The sequence below is a fragment of the Ahaetulla prasina genome, chromosome 3 (genome assembly GCF_028640845.1).
Source record: "Ahaetulla prasina isolate Xishuangbanna chromosome 3, ASM2864084v1, whole genome shotgun sequence".
Lineage (NCBI taxonomy): Eukaryota > Metazoa > Chordata > Lepidosauria > Squamata > Colubridae > Ahaetulla > Ahaetulla prasina.
The window spans coordinates 185,264,521-185,281,681 of record NC_080541.1 but is presented as its reverse complement, the minus strand read 5'-3'; the positions used below and the strand labels follow the sequence as shown (position 1 = coordinate 185,281,681).

Sequence of the window (17,161 nt, the reverse complement as noted above, 5' to 3'; positions counted from 1 at the left end):
TACCGGTTTGCAGTGGGAGCGCATGGGCATGCACAGATTATCCATGATGACATTTGGGCAGGTGGGCAGAGCTTCTCGCTGCTTTTACTACTGGTTCGCAAGAACCAGACCGAACCAGGAGCAACCCACCAAACCACCAGAACTTTCAGAGTCGGTTTTCACCAGTTTGTGCCAATATGATATCTCCAATAAAACTGTTTTTTGAGGAATCTATCTGCCTCGGAGTTCTGCTTTCTATGGGGCTATTACTTGGAACCCTGACAAATAGCATTAGTACCTTAGATTTAAATGCAGGAGACAAAAATAGATTTGAGGATTCGTTCTATTATACATGCAGACTTTAACATACAGAAGTTCTATGGTGAGATTAAATCTGCTTTTTATAAAATCTATATTTTTTTCACATAAAGGTCCATTAACTTCACCTGTCCCTCCTTTGTGCGAGCATGGCGTTCTGTCCATTGGGGAGAGGGTGATGGGAAATTGGAGGAGAGACCTTGGCAGCCGAAAACGAGGTAGAATTCGAGGTGTTGGTGCTGAGGTCAAGTCCCTCTTGCTTAATGCTTTCTTCTACAGGTTGAGTAGCAGTAACCTCTTTCCACAGCTGCTGAAAGTCTGAGGGACATACAGCTTCATAAGTGTTGTAGGGGGAAGAAAGGGAGAGAGGACACAGAGAGAGATTTATTTATAAGAACTTCAGAACAACTCTACAACTGTGAAGGTCTCCCCATTTTAATTAAGTGACAAAAAAGGAATTAATTTATATCAGCCTAATATATAGATATTATTCTCTTAATAAAGGAGAATATTTGTAGCTCAGAGTTGACATGAAGGGTCCTTGGTGCTCTCTGAGCTTAGTTGTTTTCTTGCAAATATTTCATTACCAGACTACGTGACATCATCATGCTAGCACTGATGATGTTACCTAGTTTGGGTAATGAAATGTTTGCAAGAAAATAACCAAGTCCAGCGAGCACCAAGGATTCCCTCCACACTGTTATTAAATTGCAGCATCTGAGCCTTTTAAATACTTAAAAATAATTTCAGAGCAATACTGCAGATATTTCAATCCTCTTTAAGAAAGTACCACAAGAATCTCAACACTTAAGACAAATTATCATGAAAAAACAAATCCAAACTATAAATCACTTAAATATTAAGAGATAATCAGCGCTAAGTAATTTATGTAAAAGTGGTAGATTAGATGGAATTCATATTTCTTGATTTTAAGCAATGCTGAGTAAAATCAAGAAATATGAATTCCATCTAACCCAAAGCTGGCTGGGGAATTCTGGGAGTTGAAGTCCACCAGGCTTAAAGTTGCCAAGGTTGGAGACTCCTGATCTAACCTACTACTTTTGTAGGTTAGATCAGGAGGAAAATACAAGTCTAATATTCAGAATAAACTTTACATTTCTGAATCTAATTATTTGTTTGTTTTGTAAAATTGTTGTTTTAATTTGCCTAGTGCTGGTATCTGGGCTGAACTAGAATCTTTGGTTTTCTGCCCCATCAGAGGTTAGTAGATTTTTAAATTTTTTTTAATAAGCCCAATCGGGATTTTGAGTGCATGGCAATAAGGCCAAGCGCTTATTTCAGGGTTCAAAAAAAATATAAGACAGGGTCTTATTTTTGGGGATACACGGTAGCTTTCAGGTACATGCTGCTAACAATGTTTATCAGAAAACCCAAATAATGCTTTCACTCCCAACTTGTCCATTCCTCCCCATTACATATTATTATCTTTGGAACGCTGATATTTAGCATGATTTCAGCCCAGATTCTGCTGCTTCCCTTAAAAACAGTGTTTCTGATAGAGGAGACATAAAGTCTATGGAATAAAGCAATATTATTACATACACATTCTCTTTTTCTATAGAAAAAGTAGTAGCAGCAACCAGGAGGAGCTGCTGCTACTTACCAGGGACTGTTTTTCATGAAAGGTGAATTAGGCCCAGTTCTCTCTCATTATTATCAGCAGCACATCTTCAGGTAGTCCTTGAACTGTTCCTGAATTAGCTGCCCACTGCACTGCAATCTAACAATGCTTTTATTGACGGCTGTTTGACAGCAAAACGTAAAAGTGTAGCAAGCATCAGGCCTCAAGAACATGGACAACAACAGGCAGCTTTTAAAATTAGCTGAAAACCAACTGGCAAAGATAATTGCCGCAATGGCTGGGTGGGTTCTCCCTACAGCAATTAAAGAACAAGGAGGCTTATGTGCATTACCTTGTGGCAGGGTCTGCAGAGGAACGGTGCCTTGTCCTGGCTGTAAACTGACCAACCCTTGTCGCTGGAGGTTTAACAGGTGCTGCTGCTGCAGCTGCTGCATCTGCAGGAGCTGTTGTTGGAATGCCAGCTGCTTATTCCCTAATGGCTGCTGGAAAACAAAAGAAAGAAATTAAAGCACATTTTCATTCCCAAAGCACAGGCATTCTATTTTTTTTCCTCAGGTCTTGCATAAGCAGCCTGATCTCAGCTTTAGCTATAGCTAGCACAGCTCACAGTTCTGATCTCTTATCCTCCGTGGCTACACAGCATATAACCAAGACTGAAAGCCTTTGATCTATCAGAGCGGCAGAAACGAAGGGAGGGTGGCGGAAGAGAAGACAGCGAGCTTTCTTGGCGGAGCACTGAAAATGCTTACTCTCTCTCCCTTTCTCTCTCTCTCTCTCTCTCAAATGAGCCTTTCCATTAAATCTGTTATTTGAATTGTTATAAGAGACAAAACATTTTATATGTCAGCAGAAGCCATCTACCTTAAACATATATAGATTAAACTCCTATGAATGCCAAAAGCTTGTGCATACAAGCAGTCTCCCATGAGGTTTTTTTAAAGGCAAGAAAGCTCCTTTTTGTGCAGAAACTAAGCACTGCCTGGGCCGCACATATTCTGGAAATGAGAATACAAGAGATCCGGAGGTTTCAAAATAAAAGGGAACATTCAATATGAAATGATTTGATGCACTATATCACTCTCATACATGAAAATCCTAGTTATGCCACCTTGAATTACACATGGAAGCAATCAAGTATATAGATGTGCTAGATATTAATGATGCAGGGATAATGAAGTTTTAATTAAAGATTCCAAACAATTTTTCCCTTTTTTATCTACCTTTATTATTTAATTGCTTTAAATTTCTTACAACATGCTAATTGCAGGTATTTACTTTTCCATTGTGGTCCATTTTCTTGTTAGTACTGTGCCATGGTGCTGTCATACATACACTAAGTCTATATAGTTAGTTACATTATAAAAAACAAGGATTGTAACACTGCTATTCCGTCTCTTTTTTGCTATAATTAATTCATCCCTGAAGCATGGGTAGCTTGCTGTTTCCAATGGCCCAGCTTCTTCGTTTAAGCTTTATCCCTGAAATCTGGCCCTCTGTAGTAATAGCCACTGCCAAAATATTCACAAGTCTGTATTAGCAGGGTTTATTTTATAAGCACCATCAGAAACAGGTTTTTAATATTTATTTTATAAGCAAGACTGTAACAGACAATATTTTTTTGGCAAAAACAAAATCACACACCCTCCAACGTAGCTCTTCTCTGTCACAATTCTTTTCTTCCCATCCTCTTCTCAAGGATTATGTATAATGAGCAGAGCAGCTAAGAGGTCTTAAGAAGACAGAGACCTGCAGCAGCTTCAGTCTGAAGAGGGCCTCAGAGAATCAAGAACTGGTAGTATTAGCACGTGACATACTCAAAAGCCCCAAACATTAAATTTGTCTATCATTTCATTTTGAAAACATTTGACTAGTAGTTTTCTGAAGAACAAAATAGAATATATCATTACAGTTTGTGCCTATATCAAGGCAAGTTCATTCACTTTTGATTTGGGCTGAATTCCTTTCCAATGAATCATCAGGACTTTTTGCAAAAAGGCATCAAAATGAGAAGGGGCAGCCCCTGCAGGGATTGTACTACAAGCAAGAAAGCAAAAAAGATCCTTAAAAAAAAACGTTCTTCATTACGTTTTAAATAAATAACTAAAGGCAGCAAACTGAGGGCAGCAAACATACTAATACTTCCTCCTTCTCTATTTTTCCCACAACAATCTGTGAGGTCAGTTGGGCTGAGAGAAAGTGACTGGGCCAACTGGTTTTCATGATTACAGTGAGACTAGGACTCAAGGTCTTCTGGTTTCTAGTAGAATATCTTAACCACTACTGTACACCAAGAACGACTAGCCTTGTGGTGCAACCAAAACAATCTGGAACTGATCACGCTCAAAACCGTAGAAATGGTGGTAGACTTTAGGAGAAACCATTCCATACTTCCACCTCTCACAATACTAGACAACACAGTATCAACAGTAGAAACCTTTAAATTTCTAGGTTCTATCATATCGCAAGATCTAAAATGGACAGCTAACATCAAAAACATCATCAAAAAAGGACAACAAAGAATGTTCTTTCTGCGCCAACTCAGTAAGCTCAAACTGCCCAAGGAGCTGCTGATTCAGTTCTACAGAGGAATTATTGAGTCTGTCATTTGCACCTCTATAACTGTCTGGTTCGGTTCTGCAACCCAACAAGAAAGACTTCAGAGGATAATTAGAACTGCAGAAAAAATAATTGCTACCAACCTCAAGGTTCCATTGAGGACCTGTATACTGCACGAATCAAGAAGAGGGCCGTGAAAATATTTACAGATCCCTCACATCCAGGACATAAACTGTTTCAACTCCTACCCTCAAAACGACGCTATAGAGCACTGCACACCAGAACAACTAGACACAAGAACAGTTCTTTCCCGAAGGCCATCACTCTGCTAAACAATTAATTCCCTCAACACTGTCAAACTATTTACTAAATCTGCACTACTATTAATCTTCTCATCGTTCCCATCACCCATCTCTTTCCACTTATGACTGTATGACTGTAACTTTGTTGCTGGCAATCCTTATGATTTATATTGATATATTGACCATCATTTGTGTTGTAAATGTTGCACCTTGATGAACGTATCTTTTCTTTTATGTACACTGAGAGCATATGCACCAAGACAAATTCCTTGTGTGTCCAATCACACTTGAGCAATAAAAAATTATGTTCTATTCTATTCTATTCTATTCTATTCTATTCTATTCTATTCTATTCTATTCTATTCTATTCTAAAAAGGTTAGGCATTCACGTTAAGCCATTTTTATAGGTGAGACGGTTGCACTAAGTGGCTTGGAGAAAAAAGAGGGAATTTCAGCCCTCTCCTTTGTGACTAGACTGCTAGCAATTTGCTTCATTTGCTTTAGTTCTCAAATGCAGAGAAAATTGAAACTATATAAACTGAATAGAATTCCAGCCTCTCTGCAGGTCTTCCCAATCAACACAAGTAGAACAAGAGTATGAACAGGGCGAGAACATTTGCCCGTCTCTTCTCTATGTTTCTTTTCCCCCCCGAACGCTTACAAGATTTATTGAGTATCATTTTTTATGAGAATAAATCCGGGCATCAGCCAAAGATGATCTTGTGTTTATAGTATGTATGGTTCAAGTTGTAGAAACAAGATTATTACAAAGACTGACATTCTTGGCGATTCCCCACAATTATAAATTTTCCTCTCACTACAAATTCAGTGAAATACAAGCCTATTAATTTTATAATCAACTTATAAGTACAAGTAGTCCTCAGCTTAAGACCACAATTCAGCCCAGAATTCCTGTTGCTAAGTGAGACATTTGTTAAATGAATTTTGCCCATTTTACGACCTTTCTTGCTACTGAATCACTGCAGTTGTTAAGTTTGTAACTTGGTTATTAAGTGAATCTGGCTTCCCCATTGACTTTGCTTGTCAGAAGATTGCAAAAGGTGTTCACATGACATTGGGCCAAATATGCATCAGTTGCCAAGCATCAGAATTTTGATCATGTGACTATGGGGATGTGTGAAAAACAGTTATATGTCACTTTTTTCAGTGCTGTTGTAACTTTGAATGGTCACTAAATGAACCGTTGTAAGTCAAGGACTAGTTGTACCTTGGTTTTTAGGCCTTGAATTAACTTAGGGAAAATGAAAAAACGGATACAAATGATTAATTTTTAATGTTTTTTTTATTATGCTTTTCTTATATATCTTCTTTATGTTTGAGAAGAAGCCTCCTTTTCAGAAGTTTCCAGAACAATAGAAGAATAGCTTTCAGCATTCACCAGTCGAGTGGCCAAGCTATTCTGGTTTATTCTCCTACATGGATTATACATGGGATTTTATATATTATATATTAAGAAAAATAAAAGCAATGGAAAATTATGAGGAGGTTGTGATACTTGGATTCTTTCCTTTGATATGAAGCTTCATGAGGGAAGCAAACGATTGTACAATAAAAGCTTCATTTGGAAGCATCTTTAATATTTATTTTTTTCCAAAGTGTAATATTCCAAATGTGAGTTTTCTTCTAAATGAGAGACCGTCATGAGCATATACGTAGAATATAGGACTACTTATGGTGGATGAATTTTTTGGAATAACTAATTTTATTGAACCCAAATTCTCCCTACTTTCCAATGGTTGTAACAGCCAAACAAACCTACAGTGTACCAAATAAAAAACAAAACAAAAACCAGTCCGAATGTTAAATCCTTTGGACAAAAAAAAAAACCTCAATGGAAGGCAAAATAAGTCACATAATTTAAACTACTAGGTGGCTCAATGACTAGGTGGTTCAGTGGCTAAGAGACTGAGCTTGTCGATCAGAAAGGTTGGCACTTCGGCGGTTTGATTCCCTAGTACAGGTTTCTTGCGTGAGCAGGGGGTTGGACTAGATGACATCCAAGGTCCCTTCCAACTCTGTTACTGTTATTATTATTATTTCCTGAGGAGTTGTTGGAAATTTATTAGAAATTTGAAATATTGATAATTTTACTAAGCCCAGCAGTGTTGTGTACATGAAAATGCAGCCCATTAGGTACACTTCACTTGTTCTTCTATATTATTTTTATTAACCCACATTACTCCAAGATTTCTCCCTGATCACTAAACTAAAGAGCTAATCTGGTATTGTTTTAGAAGCATTTACCAATATTTTCTGTTGTCAGAATTTGTGGGCATTTTCACTTTTGGCGATCATTCTCCATATACTTTTAATAGAACCAATGAAGTAAGAAGCTTATCTGCACACTGATAAAAATCTTAAACACAAGAAAATAATTACTGAAGCTTACTCTGCCAGTCACTAGCAATTACTGGTGTACTGATCATACTGTTTACAATCCTTTCTTCCTCTAATACGTGCAGGTATCTACTGAAAGCGTTTATTTAGGATTAAACCCCAGATTTTTACCTTCACTTCTTGTTGCACCAACTCTATGTTCTTTGATCCCTGATCTTTTCCCTGGTGATGGGGTTTGAATTTCTTAAAGCATTTTGTCTGCTCTGTTTACATTAGATGCAGCTGAGTGGGTGCAGTTACTGGGGTAACAGGCGCCGTCACTTTGATTTATGAGCACATCAAGAGGAGTTTCAGCGTGACACTGTGGACTGACAGGAGCACTTCATTAATTTGATGCCCAGGTTACTTGCTGGCCAATCCTCATGTGCTGCTCCCCTCCTAGATTAACTATGCTGTATCAGGTGGTATACTGGGACAAGTGTCAAGAACAAGATTCTTTCTGAAAATTCTCTCTCTCAAGCTTTCTGGAGTTACAGAAGAAATTAGGATTGCAAGATTTCCTAAATCTATTTTAGCATTTCAAATGCATCAGTACAAAGCAACAAGGTAAGCACTAGCCTAGCACAGTATGTGATGACAGGACGGAATTTATACCTGCCAACGTTTTTTCCCTTTAATTCAAAGAAAGCAATATTTCTAAAGTTATCCCAAAGATATTTTTTCAAGAGGCAACTGGACTTGGAAGTTGTTTCACTTCTCATCCACAAAACCACATAAACTGAAGGCTAAGCATGTATTTGCAGGTATCAAGGCATAGATGCCCTGTCAACAAATGTGATTTTATAGGAAATTATACTTTTAAACAAATATAGCTGGTCAAAATCAAATTTCACGTAGTTTGAGAGCAGAATAACAAAATTTCAGAAAAAACAACAATGTGGGATTTTGGCCATTTTGGTACTTGTATTAGGGATCACTTGAAGTAACTTCTACCATCAATAGACTGCCAATCAGGGGTGGGTTCTAACTTTTTTTACTACCGGTTCTGTGGGAGTGGCTTATTTGGTGGGCAAGGCTTAGTGGTCATGTGACTGAGTGGGTGTGGCCAACTTGATGTCACTCATGTCAAAGGTTAGGGTTAGGGTGCCTGGTCTCTCCTTGCCTCAAAGGTCTCAACAAGATACAGTTTCCCTATCTATTTATTTACTACTACTGAACATCCAAAATATACTATTTAATCCTATGTATATATGCCATACGTGTACATACATATTACATAGTATAGTGTGTATAGGCACACAAAAAGATACATTATCTACTATATATACTGTACACACACACACACACACACACACACACTCCTCTTCTAAAACTATACACATTCAACCTCACTTACTACATTTGGAAAAATACACCCAGAGTCCACTTTCTGCCACACATTTAACTATAACTTCTGTACATTTAGAACATTATACACACCTTCAGATGTTCTTTCCTAACTTGCACATGACTGTTAGAACCAAAAGAGATCATGACTTGAGTAAAATGTGGTGAAACTCACTTAACAATGCTCTTGCTTAGCAACCAAAATTTTGGACTCAATTCTGTCATAAGTCAAGGACTATCTCTGCCTTTCTCTGCATGCCAGCCTTGTCCTATTAAACACCTTCTCCTTTCTGGCAATTTTCCTCTCTGTTAGAGGCACCAAATAATCCAGACAATGTAAGTTTCCTGCTGGAGCAGGGGGTTGGACTAGATGGCCTCTAACGTCCCTTCCAGCCCTAGATTGCTGTCCTCTTTCAAAGCGTCTTCTGAAGCCATGTCTAGTGCCAGGGTTTGTAGTCCTTCCTTCCTCTTCTCTCTCTTTCTCTCTCTCCCCTTCCTTCCTCCCTCCCTCCCTCCCTCCCTCTTTCTCTTTCTTCTTTCTTTATCTCTCTCTTTTCTCTTCCTTCCTCTTTCTTTCTTTGTCTCTCTCTCTCTCCCTTTCCCTTCCTTCCTTCCTTCCTTCTTTCCTTCCTTCCTTTCTCTCTCCCTTCCTCTTTCTTTGTCTCTCTCTCTCTTTTCTCTTCCTCCTTCCTTCCTTCCTTTCTCTTTCTTTCTCTCTTTGTCTCTTTCTCTCTCTCTTTTCTCTCTCCCTCCTTCTTTCCTTCTTTCTTTGTCTCTTTGTCTCTTTTTCTATTCCCCCCCCCTCTCTCTCCCTCCCTCCCTCCTCCCTCGCCTTCCTCCTGAAATGCCAGCAAAACCCACCACTTTGTTCCTAAAGTGGTCTAGATCAGGGGTCTCCAACAGGGGTGAAATGTAAAAATTGTTATTACCGGTTCTGTGGGCATGGCTTGGTGGGGGGGTAATGCAACTGGGTGGACGTGGCCAACTTTTTTTTTTCTTTTACTTTTAAAAGCATTTTAAAAAATGCTTTTAAAAGCCTCTAATGATCAGGCAATTCAGCTGGGATCACCAGAGGAGCCTTTTAAAAGCATCTTTTTACAGTGTCTTTGGCTGAAGAGGTTGTAGAAAAGATGTTTTTAAAGTGTTCTGATGATCCCAGCTGAGTTGACTGACTGCCAGAACCGTTTAAAAGCATTTTTTTACAGCTTCTTCGGCCGAAGAGGTTGTAGAAAAAATGCTTTTAAAGGGTTCAGACGATCTCAGCTGAGCTGCGCGATCATCAGAGCCTTTTTTTTTAACTTTTAAAAGCATTTTTTCGGCCGAAGAAAAAATGCTTTTAAAAGTAAAAAAAAAACAAACCTCTGATGATCCTGTGGTTCAGCTGGGCATTCTGGGGTTGGGGGCGGAAGGGATTTTTGCTACTGGTCGAGGCTTTTTTTTTTTCTTTTCCCCCTCCTGCAGCCACTTTGAGGGCTTTGCAGTGTGGAGGATACCACCTCCCAAGGTTTGGGGAGGGAAGCGGGGCGCGTTAAAGGTAAAAGGGAAGCGGGGTGGGGGTGGGTGGCAAGCTGGCCACTGGGACGGTAGCATGGAAGGCAGGCAAGCATGGCAGGACTTCAGGGAAGGGAGAAACCTGCTAGCTTCTTCCCTGCAGCCCTGCTATGCATATCTGCCTTCCACGTGGCTTTTCGCTTGCCTGACTTCGCAAGCTGGCTACTGGGACCCCAGGAAGGCAGCGTGGAAGGCAGGCAAGCATGGCAGGGCTTCGGGGAAGGGAGAAACCTCCTAGCTCTCTTCCCCACAGCTGTGTGGCTCTACCATGCTTGCCTGCCTTCCTGGTGGTCCCCGTGGCCAGGTCCGCTTGCCTGCCTTCGCAAGCTGGTCTCAGGGACATTGGGAAGGCCAAGTGGAAGGCAGAAAAGCATGGCAGAACTAGGGGCTGCGGGGAAGGAGTAGGGGAGGCAGGCTGGGATGGGGGGGCAGGGGCAGCTAGGTAGGCCACGACTCGCAGGCTTACCTGGCAGACAGACCAGGGCTGCTCAGTTTGGACGCAGTGCTTCAGGCAGGCAAGCTGCAAGCGAGGACCCACATAGTATAAGTGAGGAGTGACTGGGTGGAGGGGGGGGGCGAGTGAGTGTCGGGCGTCTGGGGTGAGTGAGCAGAACTGGTTCAGGGGCGTGGCCAGCCAGCAATTACTAATGGTTCTCAGAACTAGCCGAAATTACTGCTACCGGTCCTCCCGAACCGGTGCAAACTGGTAGCAACCCACCACTGCCCCCAGACATAGACTGAGAAGTAGAGCCATACAGAAAGTTTGTGGGAGTTACTAAAATTACTTGCAACATACATCACTTTAACTTTATGTCAGTCAATATATTGTAATGATTACAGTATTGCAAAGAAACTTAAAAATCTGGGTTCAAGGCCACATAAATTCAATGGTTGAGCCAGACATTCTCTTTCAACCTCGCTTAACCATGCTGAGAGGAAAATGGAAGGAGATTTTGCTCTGTATGCCAGCTTTTGATCTTGGAACTTACATAAAAGTACCTATTTTCAAGTTAACCATAAACAGTAGCAACATAACATGGGTATATGAATTCTGAAAAGTTATTGTTTCCTGGGTCTAACAGGTAACCCTTTAAGTTTTCCTTGGAGTATTAAGAGGAATATAGTAGATTTTCCAGATTATCATAGAGTCTCAATTCATGTTTCTCAGGTAACACCACAACTGCCAGAAATACTTTCACAACACTCTGCAATATGATGATGCTTTTAGCAAAAGCACCAATAGCAGGAGTGATACAAGTATCTTTTATTTTTAGAATTCTACAGTAAAAATCATGTACTTGAGGCAGATAAATCTCTTAAACGAGAACCTATTATTGAGAATTCCTGCAAAACATTTACCTAAACAGTGAATTAGTCAGTTAAACTTGCTTATTGCAAAGCATAAGCTACAACAGAGACAGTAACTTAAGAATTTTTTTTGAAATTAAATCTATACTAAATAACCAAAGATAGTCCATCTTATTCTCTCAAAAGGACAAAAAGCACATCTGTTATTTTGCATGCAGAGCAATGCAATTTTTTAAGCAAACCTGTTTTCCCCTCAATTATTTTTTATTTTCTGCAGATTTGTTTTTTGTTTTTTAGCAAAGTATAGTGTTTTCCTAAACTCAAAGAAAACCTCACCTCTTTGGCTTGCTGCTTTCCAGCTTGTTGCTGAGTCAGAAGCTGTAGGTGAAGCTGTTCCTGCTGCTTCTTATAGTATTCCTGAAGCTGAAGAAAAGATAAGAGAAAAAGAATAGAAAAATGATGATAAAGTTGGTGTTGTGGTACTTTAATGCTCTGCAACTATCTAATAAGATGCAAGCACACCATAAAGATATTATGGTGCTATCAGGGGTGTCAAACTCAAGGCCTGCGGGCTGGATCCAACCCATGGGGTGCTTAGATCTGGTCTGCGGAACCACCCTGAAACAGAAAAGGACCATCCTGCGATGCCTCTGCCAGCAAAAAAGGAGCTCGGGAAAGTCGCATGCGATCCTCCTGAGCTCTGTTTTCGCTGGCAAAGGGTTGCAGAAGACCGTCCCAGCTGAAAACAGAGATCGGGAGTCCGTTTTTGCTGGCTGAACACTCGGGCCTCAAGAGACGCCCTCGACATGAGTTACATCAAACCCTGCCCCCCCCCCGGTCAAACACAACCCTGATGTGGCCCTCAATGAAACTGAGTTTGACACCCCTGGCCTATAGGATCACAATGAATAGAATCATAAAAGAAGTCAGTCAAACAAATATGCTTACTTCTTTTTGCATACATTACTGAAAGTCACAATAATTATTGAAAAGAGGTCACTAACATTTCTATTTTAGGATAGACCCAGAAACCAAAACCTTGATAACTTCATGAAACCTGATCTTCCCATGAACATTTCTTTTTTGAGAAAGAGGACATGGAAATTATTTTCCCAAAAATACAGAACTTGAAATGAAAGCAGATAGCCAACTGCAATATTTTTCTAGAGGGTGTAGAGAATACATGTCAACAGACTAGAAGAGTCAATCAAAAGAAGCGTTCCCAGAACTGAAGGAATATGATTCACTAACATTTTATTGAATTACATGAGACCTAGGCTGTAACCTTCTCTTGCCAATCATTATTTGGGGCAAGAGAAACAGACTGAAGAGGAAAAAGAGCAGGAAAAGATATAGAATCCTGTGTATTTTTATGTCTTTTTTGACCAGAAATGAATTGACATGGAACTGCATTATGCCATATTTCAGAGATATTGAACTTTGGAGGAGCTACCACATGTGGCACATGGCATTCCAATTGCTGCACACCAAATTAGAAAAAGCAGGAGAAAAAAAAATGAAGGGCCCAAGACAGAAAGTATATTTGTTTTAATTTAACTTATTCAATGAGTCATTTATTTAATTTTCCCTTTTTGATGAATTAAAATGATAGCATTTTTAATAGAAATGTTTGGAGGGGCTTTTGGCCCAAACAAGGTTTTTTTGATATAATTAGTTCCCAGGACTTATCTGGCACTATTGTGGACAAATATTGTTTTAACAGGATGAAGTCACAGAAGAAAAATCATTCTTGCCTAAATAATGTTTATATTCACATTAGAGCAAATGCTATTTATTTTGCTTATTGAAACATTTATACTTGCCTTTAAGTTACAGGTCTATACAAGTTATAACGCTTTAAAACCCATAATGTAAAAGGTCAATCATATTTGAGATAAACACATAATAAACCACTGAGTACAATAGGAATCTAATAAATTCAGCAGACTGACCTATATGGAAATAACAAACTAAAAGCATAGCATAGTAGCTATAGTAAAACAAGCAGCAAAAGTGAAACGTTTTCAAAGTTTTGTTCCTTTGAGCTTTGGTTTAGTATCTCGGGGTGCACAGCCACTGGGATCTCTTAATCCTAAAAAAAACATTTTTGTTCCATCTCGCAAGTGTCCTTAGCACTACGATATCTAGAGTCAACCAATGCTTTTTTCAACTGCTTCGCATTTTGTTTTTGTCTCACCCTGTGTGCTTTACACTGAAAGAAAGAACCTGCTCATTAAAGCCGACATTGAAACGTTGGTAGGGTGTCGTTGTGACTTCAGCAAGGTGGCAGGAGCAGCCAAAAAACTGAGACAAGGTAAGAGTTTTTGCTGGTGGGAAACCTGCTACACAGCTTAGAAGTTAATGCTGAAAACACTTTTTTGCATGGTTTACTCCTGCATTGCAACTTGCCAGAAGTTCATCAGTTCATGTATAGAACAGCTGTAGAAGCCTAGTGACACAGGCAGATGAAGGGGCTTCATGCAGAGAGGAGTCCCAAAAATCATTAAAGACCACGAAGAATAATTCATACTATATGTAATGCTTTATTGGAAAAGAAACAGATTTCTCCCTTAAAGGAGCTTAAAGTTTAAATGAAAAAGGAAGACACAATTTTCTAGTATGAGACAAAGGGTAGAAAGCATGAATACATGTGAATATAATTGCTTATAAAAAAGCTTTGGCTATCATTGGGGATGAGAATTAAAAATTATGTCAACAGGATTTAGAGGCAAATAACGGTTCCATGTTCTACTCCCTTCCCTTTTAGGAAAGAGAATCTGCATCAGAAAATAAACATCTGTCTGTCTGTCTGTCTGTCCGTCCGTCCATCTGTCTAATATATTCTATATATCTATATATCTATCATATTGTTCTAGCATTTGATTCTTGCCTGTAGGTGTTCCTGGAATTATTTTTATAACATTTTAATAAAATATGATGTTTGAAGCCTTGTCTCTGGAAATCCAGGTTCCTGAAGACTTTAGGAATACTTATTTTCATATCTGGCTGGTTCACAAGCTATGGTTTTTCCTGGGCCATAGCTAGTAAACGTGGTTCTTAATCATGTGAATTTAGCAACCACTCACAAGTCAAATAGACAGGTATTTGTTTTTGGACTTAAGAAAGCCAAATATTCTGCTTTGAATTATAGTTTTGTTTCTGAAAGTTCTGTGCAACTTTTGAACTTCAATTAAAGGAAGCTTTGGAATACTACCTAATCTATATAGATAGACCAATATATGAATCTGTTTTTACAAGCACTTAGTTTTCAAATAATGAGTTTTAGTGACCACAATAAAATGTAACCCTATTATTGTTTAGCAAACTTAATAAGTACTGAATGAAACTAATTATATAAACTATTCTATGTCATTAGGTATGCTAGGTGGGGAATTCTGGGAGTTAAAATGCACACATCTTAAAGTTGCCAAAGTTGCGAAACACTGGCAATGTGATTTTGTACTTATCTTGCCTAAATACAAGGTTTAATATTTTGGACAGAGAGCCATTTCTAGGTTAATAATGCTTATTTTCAGGTGCAATTTTGGTTAGATTATTTGGGAATAGGATTCAATTTATTTAATCTATATATTACCTCAATAAAAACTAAAATTATGTATTTTTACCTTTTTTCTTTCCAAAATAAACTTACAAATCAAAATTAAAATAACTTTTAACTAGCGACTATTACTAGATTCAGAATGTGAAATTTTAAATTACTTCAGTTTTAGTTCCTTAATTATTTTATCCACAAACTGTTAATATTTAGCACAATGAAGGATTTCAGCTCTTCAGTGCAATTTTGCTTGGTGTACAGTAAATGGCATTACCTTGAGCTTTTCTTAGGCCTGCCAGTTTTAGTTTCATTATATTAAAACACATGATTTACAGATGTAATTTTTTTTCAGGGATGGGGGGGGAGAGACCAGTACAGGTTTCCTCAATGGGGGTGGGGGGGGAGAGAGCGAAGCAGGGGAAAGCTGACTTCTAAGGAATGTCCCTGGGGATTCTGGGAGAGTCCTTATCAGCTTGTGTTTGACAGTACTGACAGCAGAAACCTTTCTCTTTAACTCTGCTGAACAGGTTTGGAAAGCCTCCCTTGTTTACCCAAAAGCCAATCAAAACCAGGTCTCTATATGGGATTCTGAGAACATTGGGTCAAGAGGTGAGAGGTGTGATGTTTGGTTTTCTTCTCACAGAGAATGCCAGCTATTCCGGTCCAGGCTGTTTAATTTGCAGTCAGATGTGTTTCTCTATCTGGCTCCAAAAAGGCTCTGAGAGGGAAGGACCCCACCCAAGTTAGTGTTTACCTTTTGTTCTTCCCCTGGGGCTAACCTTGACTCCTTATCAGCATGTTTGAAATAAACAGGTACTTAAGGCAGGAGGAAGGGTGTGGAGGATGCTGTGGTTTTTATGTTTGCTCTCCCTTCCCTGGTGTAAATGTTTGCACAAACAGTTGTGTTTTCTTGGGGATTTTTATCTCCTCCCTCATTTTAATAATTATTTTCACTTATATTTAGTGTTTAAATAATGCCCATCTGACTCCCAATTCTATATAGTGGTTGATGAAAATATTTCCTAAGAGAACGCTCTGCTTTAAAGTAAAGCTTTTTGGATTAAGCATATTTTAGAGCCATAAGCTAATACGATAAACATGCTGCTGAAATTCAGAAGAAGTGAAACAAAAATTATATCTAACTGCTTTATTTGTAGCTCTTAAGATAACTGTCATTATATGGATTTTAAAAAAAACACCTTTGAAATAAAAGGTCTGGAATGAAGTTTCAATGCAAAATATACCATATATTTATAGAGTCAATATTGTTAAATAGAACATTCATTTAGTCCTCATTTGTTTAGTACAAATCTATAATTGAAAGATGTACAGGTAGTCCACAGGTGAGTTTTGTTCCATTTTACAACTTTCTTTCCATAGTTGCTAAGTGAATCAATACAGTTGTTAAGTTAGTAACACAGTTAAATGAATCTGGCTTCCCCATTGACTTTTCTTGCGAGAAGTTTGCAAAAGTTGATCACATGACCCCGGGACACTGCGACTGTCATAAATATGAGACAGTTGCCAAGCATCTGAATTTTGATCACATGACCATGGGGATGCTGCAGCAGTCATAAGTGAAAAATGACCATAAGTCACTTTTTCAGTGCCATTGTAATTTTGAGCAGTCACCAAACAAACTTTTAAGTTGAGGACTACCTGTATTATGCCTCTCATTTTCAGTTTTCCTCAAGTTATTCTCTCTTAAAATTTCATCAATGCAGGAGGACAAGAAGTAAGGAACTTTTTATAACTATCCATTTAACCTAAAAGTAGTGCTAAGGAACCTGCTATGGGAAGGGAACTGTATTTGCCAGGATTAAGAACCCAGTAATTTTGTTATGGTGGAAAAATAATTCAGCCACATTTTATCCAACTATAGTATACCCTCTGAACAATTTTACAAGACTTAACTTCCAACCTTATTTAACAAAGTTAGACTTTCCAATTTGTATATGACTAGAGCAATTCCATATCACCATTAAGATAAAAACAAAGTAAAACAAAACAAAATTGGGGCATTGGAATCCCCATCTGTCCACTGTAATATATCTCGGTAAATAAAACAAAAATCAAATTCACAAGCAAAACTTCACCTGCAAATAAACTCCTCAATCTACCCTGATATACATCCTATCTTTCTATAAACCTCCAACATATGAATTATCCAAAAGATTCCAATCCACACATTCAGTCCATGACCATGACAAAAAAAAATTCTTTTAAACTGAAAAGAGTTGGAC

General features: G+C 38.6%; 1 protein-coding gene across 6 annotated transcripts in view; it reads right to left on the bottom strand.

Annotated features, from left to right (window-relative positions):
• The window catches only part of FOXP4 (forkhead box P4), a 196,977-nt gene that overhangs the window by 49,705 nt on the left and 130,111 nt on the right, over positions 1–17,161 (bottom strand). For 4 of the 6 annotated variants that reach the window (XR_009154652.1, XM_058178654.1, XM_058178653.1 and 1 more), the window contains exons 5-7: positions 11,699–11,785; positions 2,232–2,382; positions 426–630 (exon numbers count right to left, since the gene is read on the bottom strand). Coding sequence is in view for 5 of the 6 variants with exons in the window: in XM_058178654.1 (XP_058034637.1) it covers positions 426–630; positions 2,232–2,382; positions 11,699–11,785 (443 nt within the window). In the remaining variant the exon portion in view is untranslated. The remainder of the gene's footprint in view (positions 1–425; positions 631–2,231; positions 2,383–11,698; positions 11,786–17,161) is intronic. The other 2 variants (XM_058178657.1, XM_058178656.1) reach the window with 2 other exon arrangements.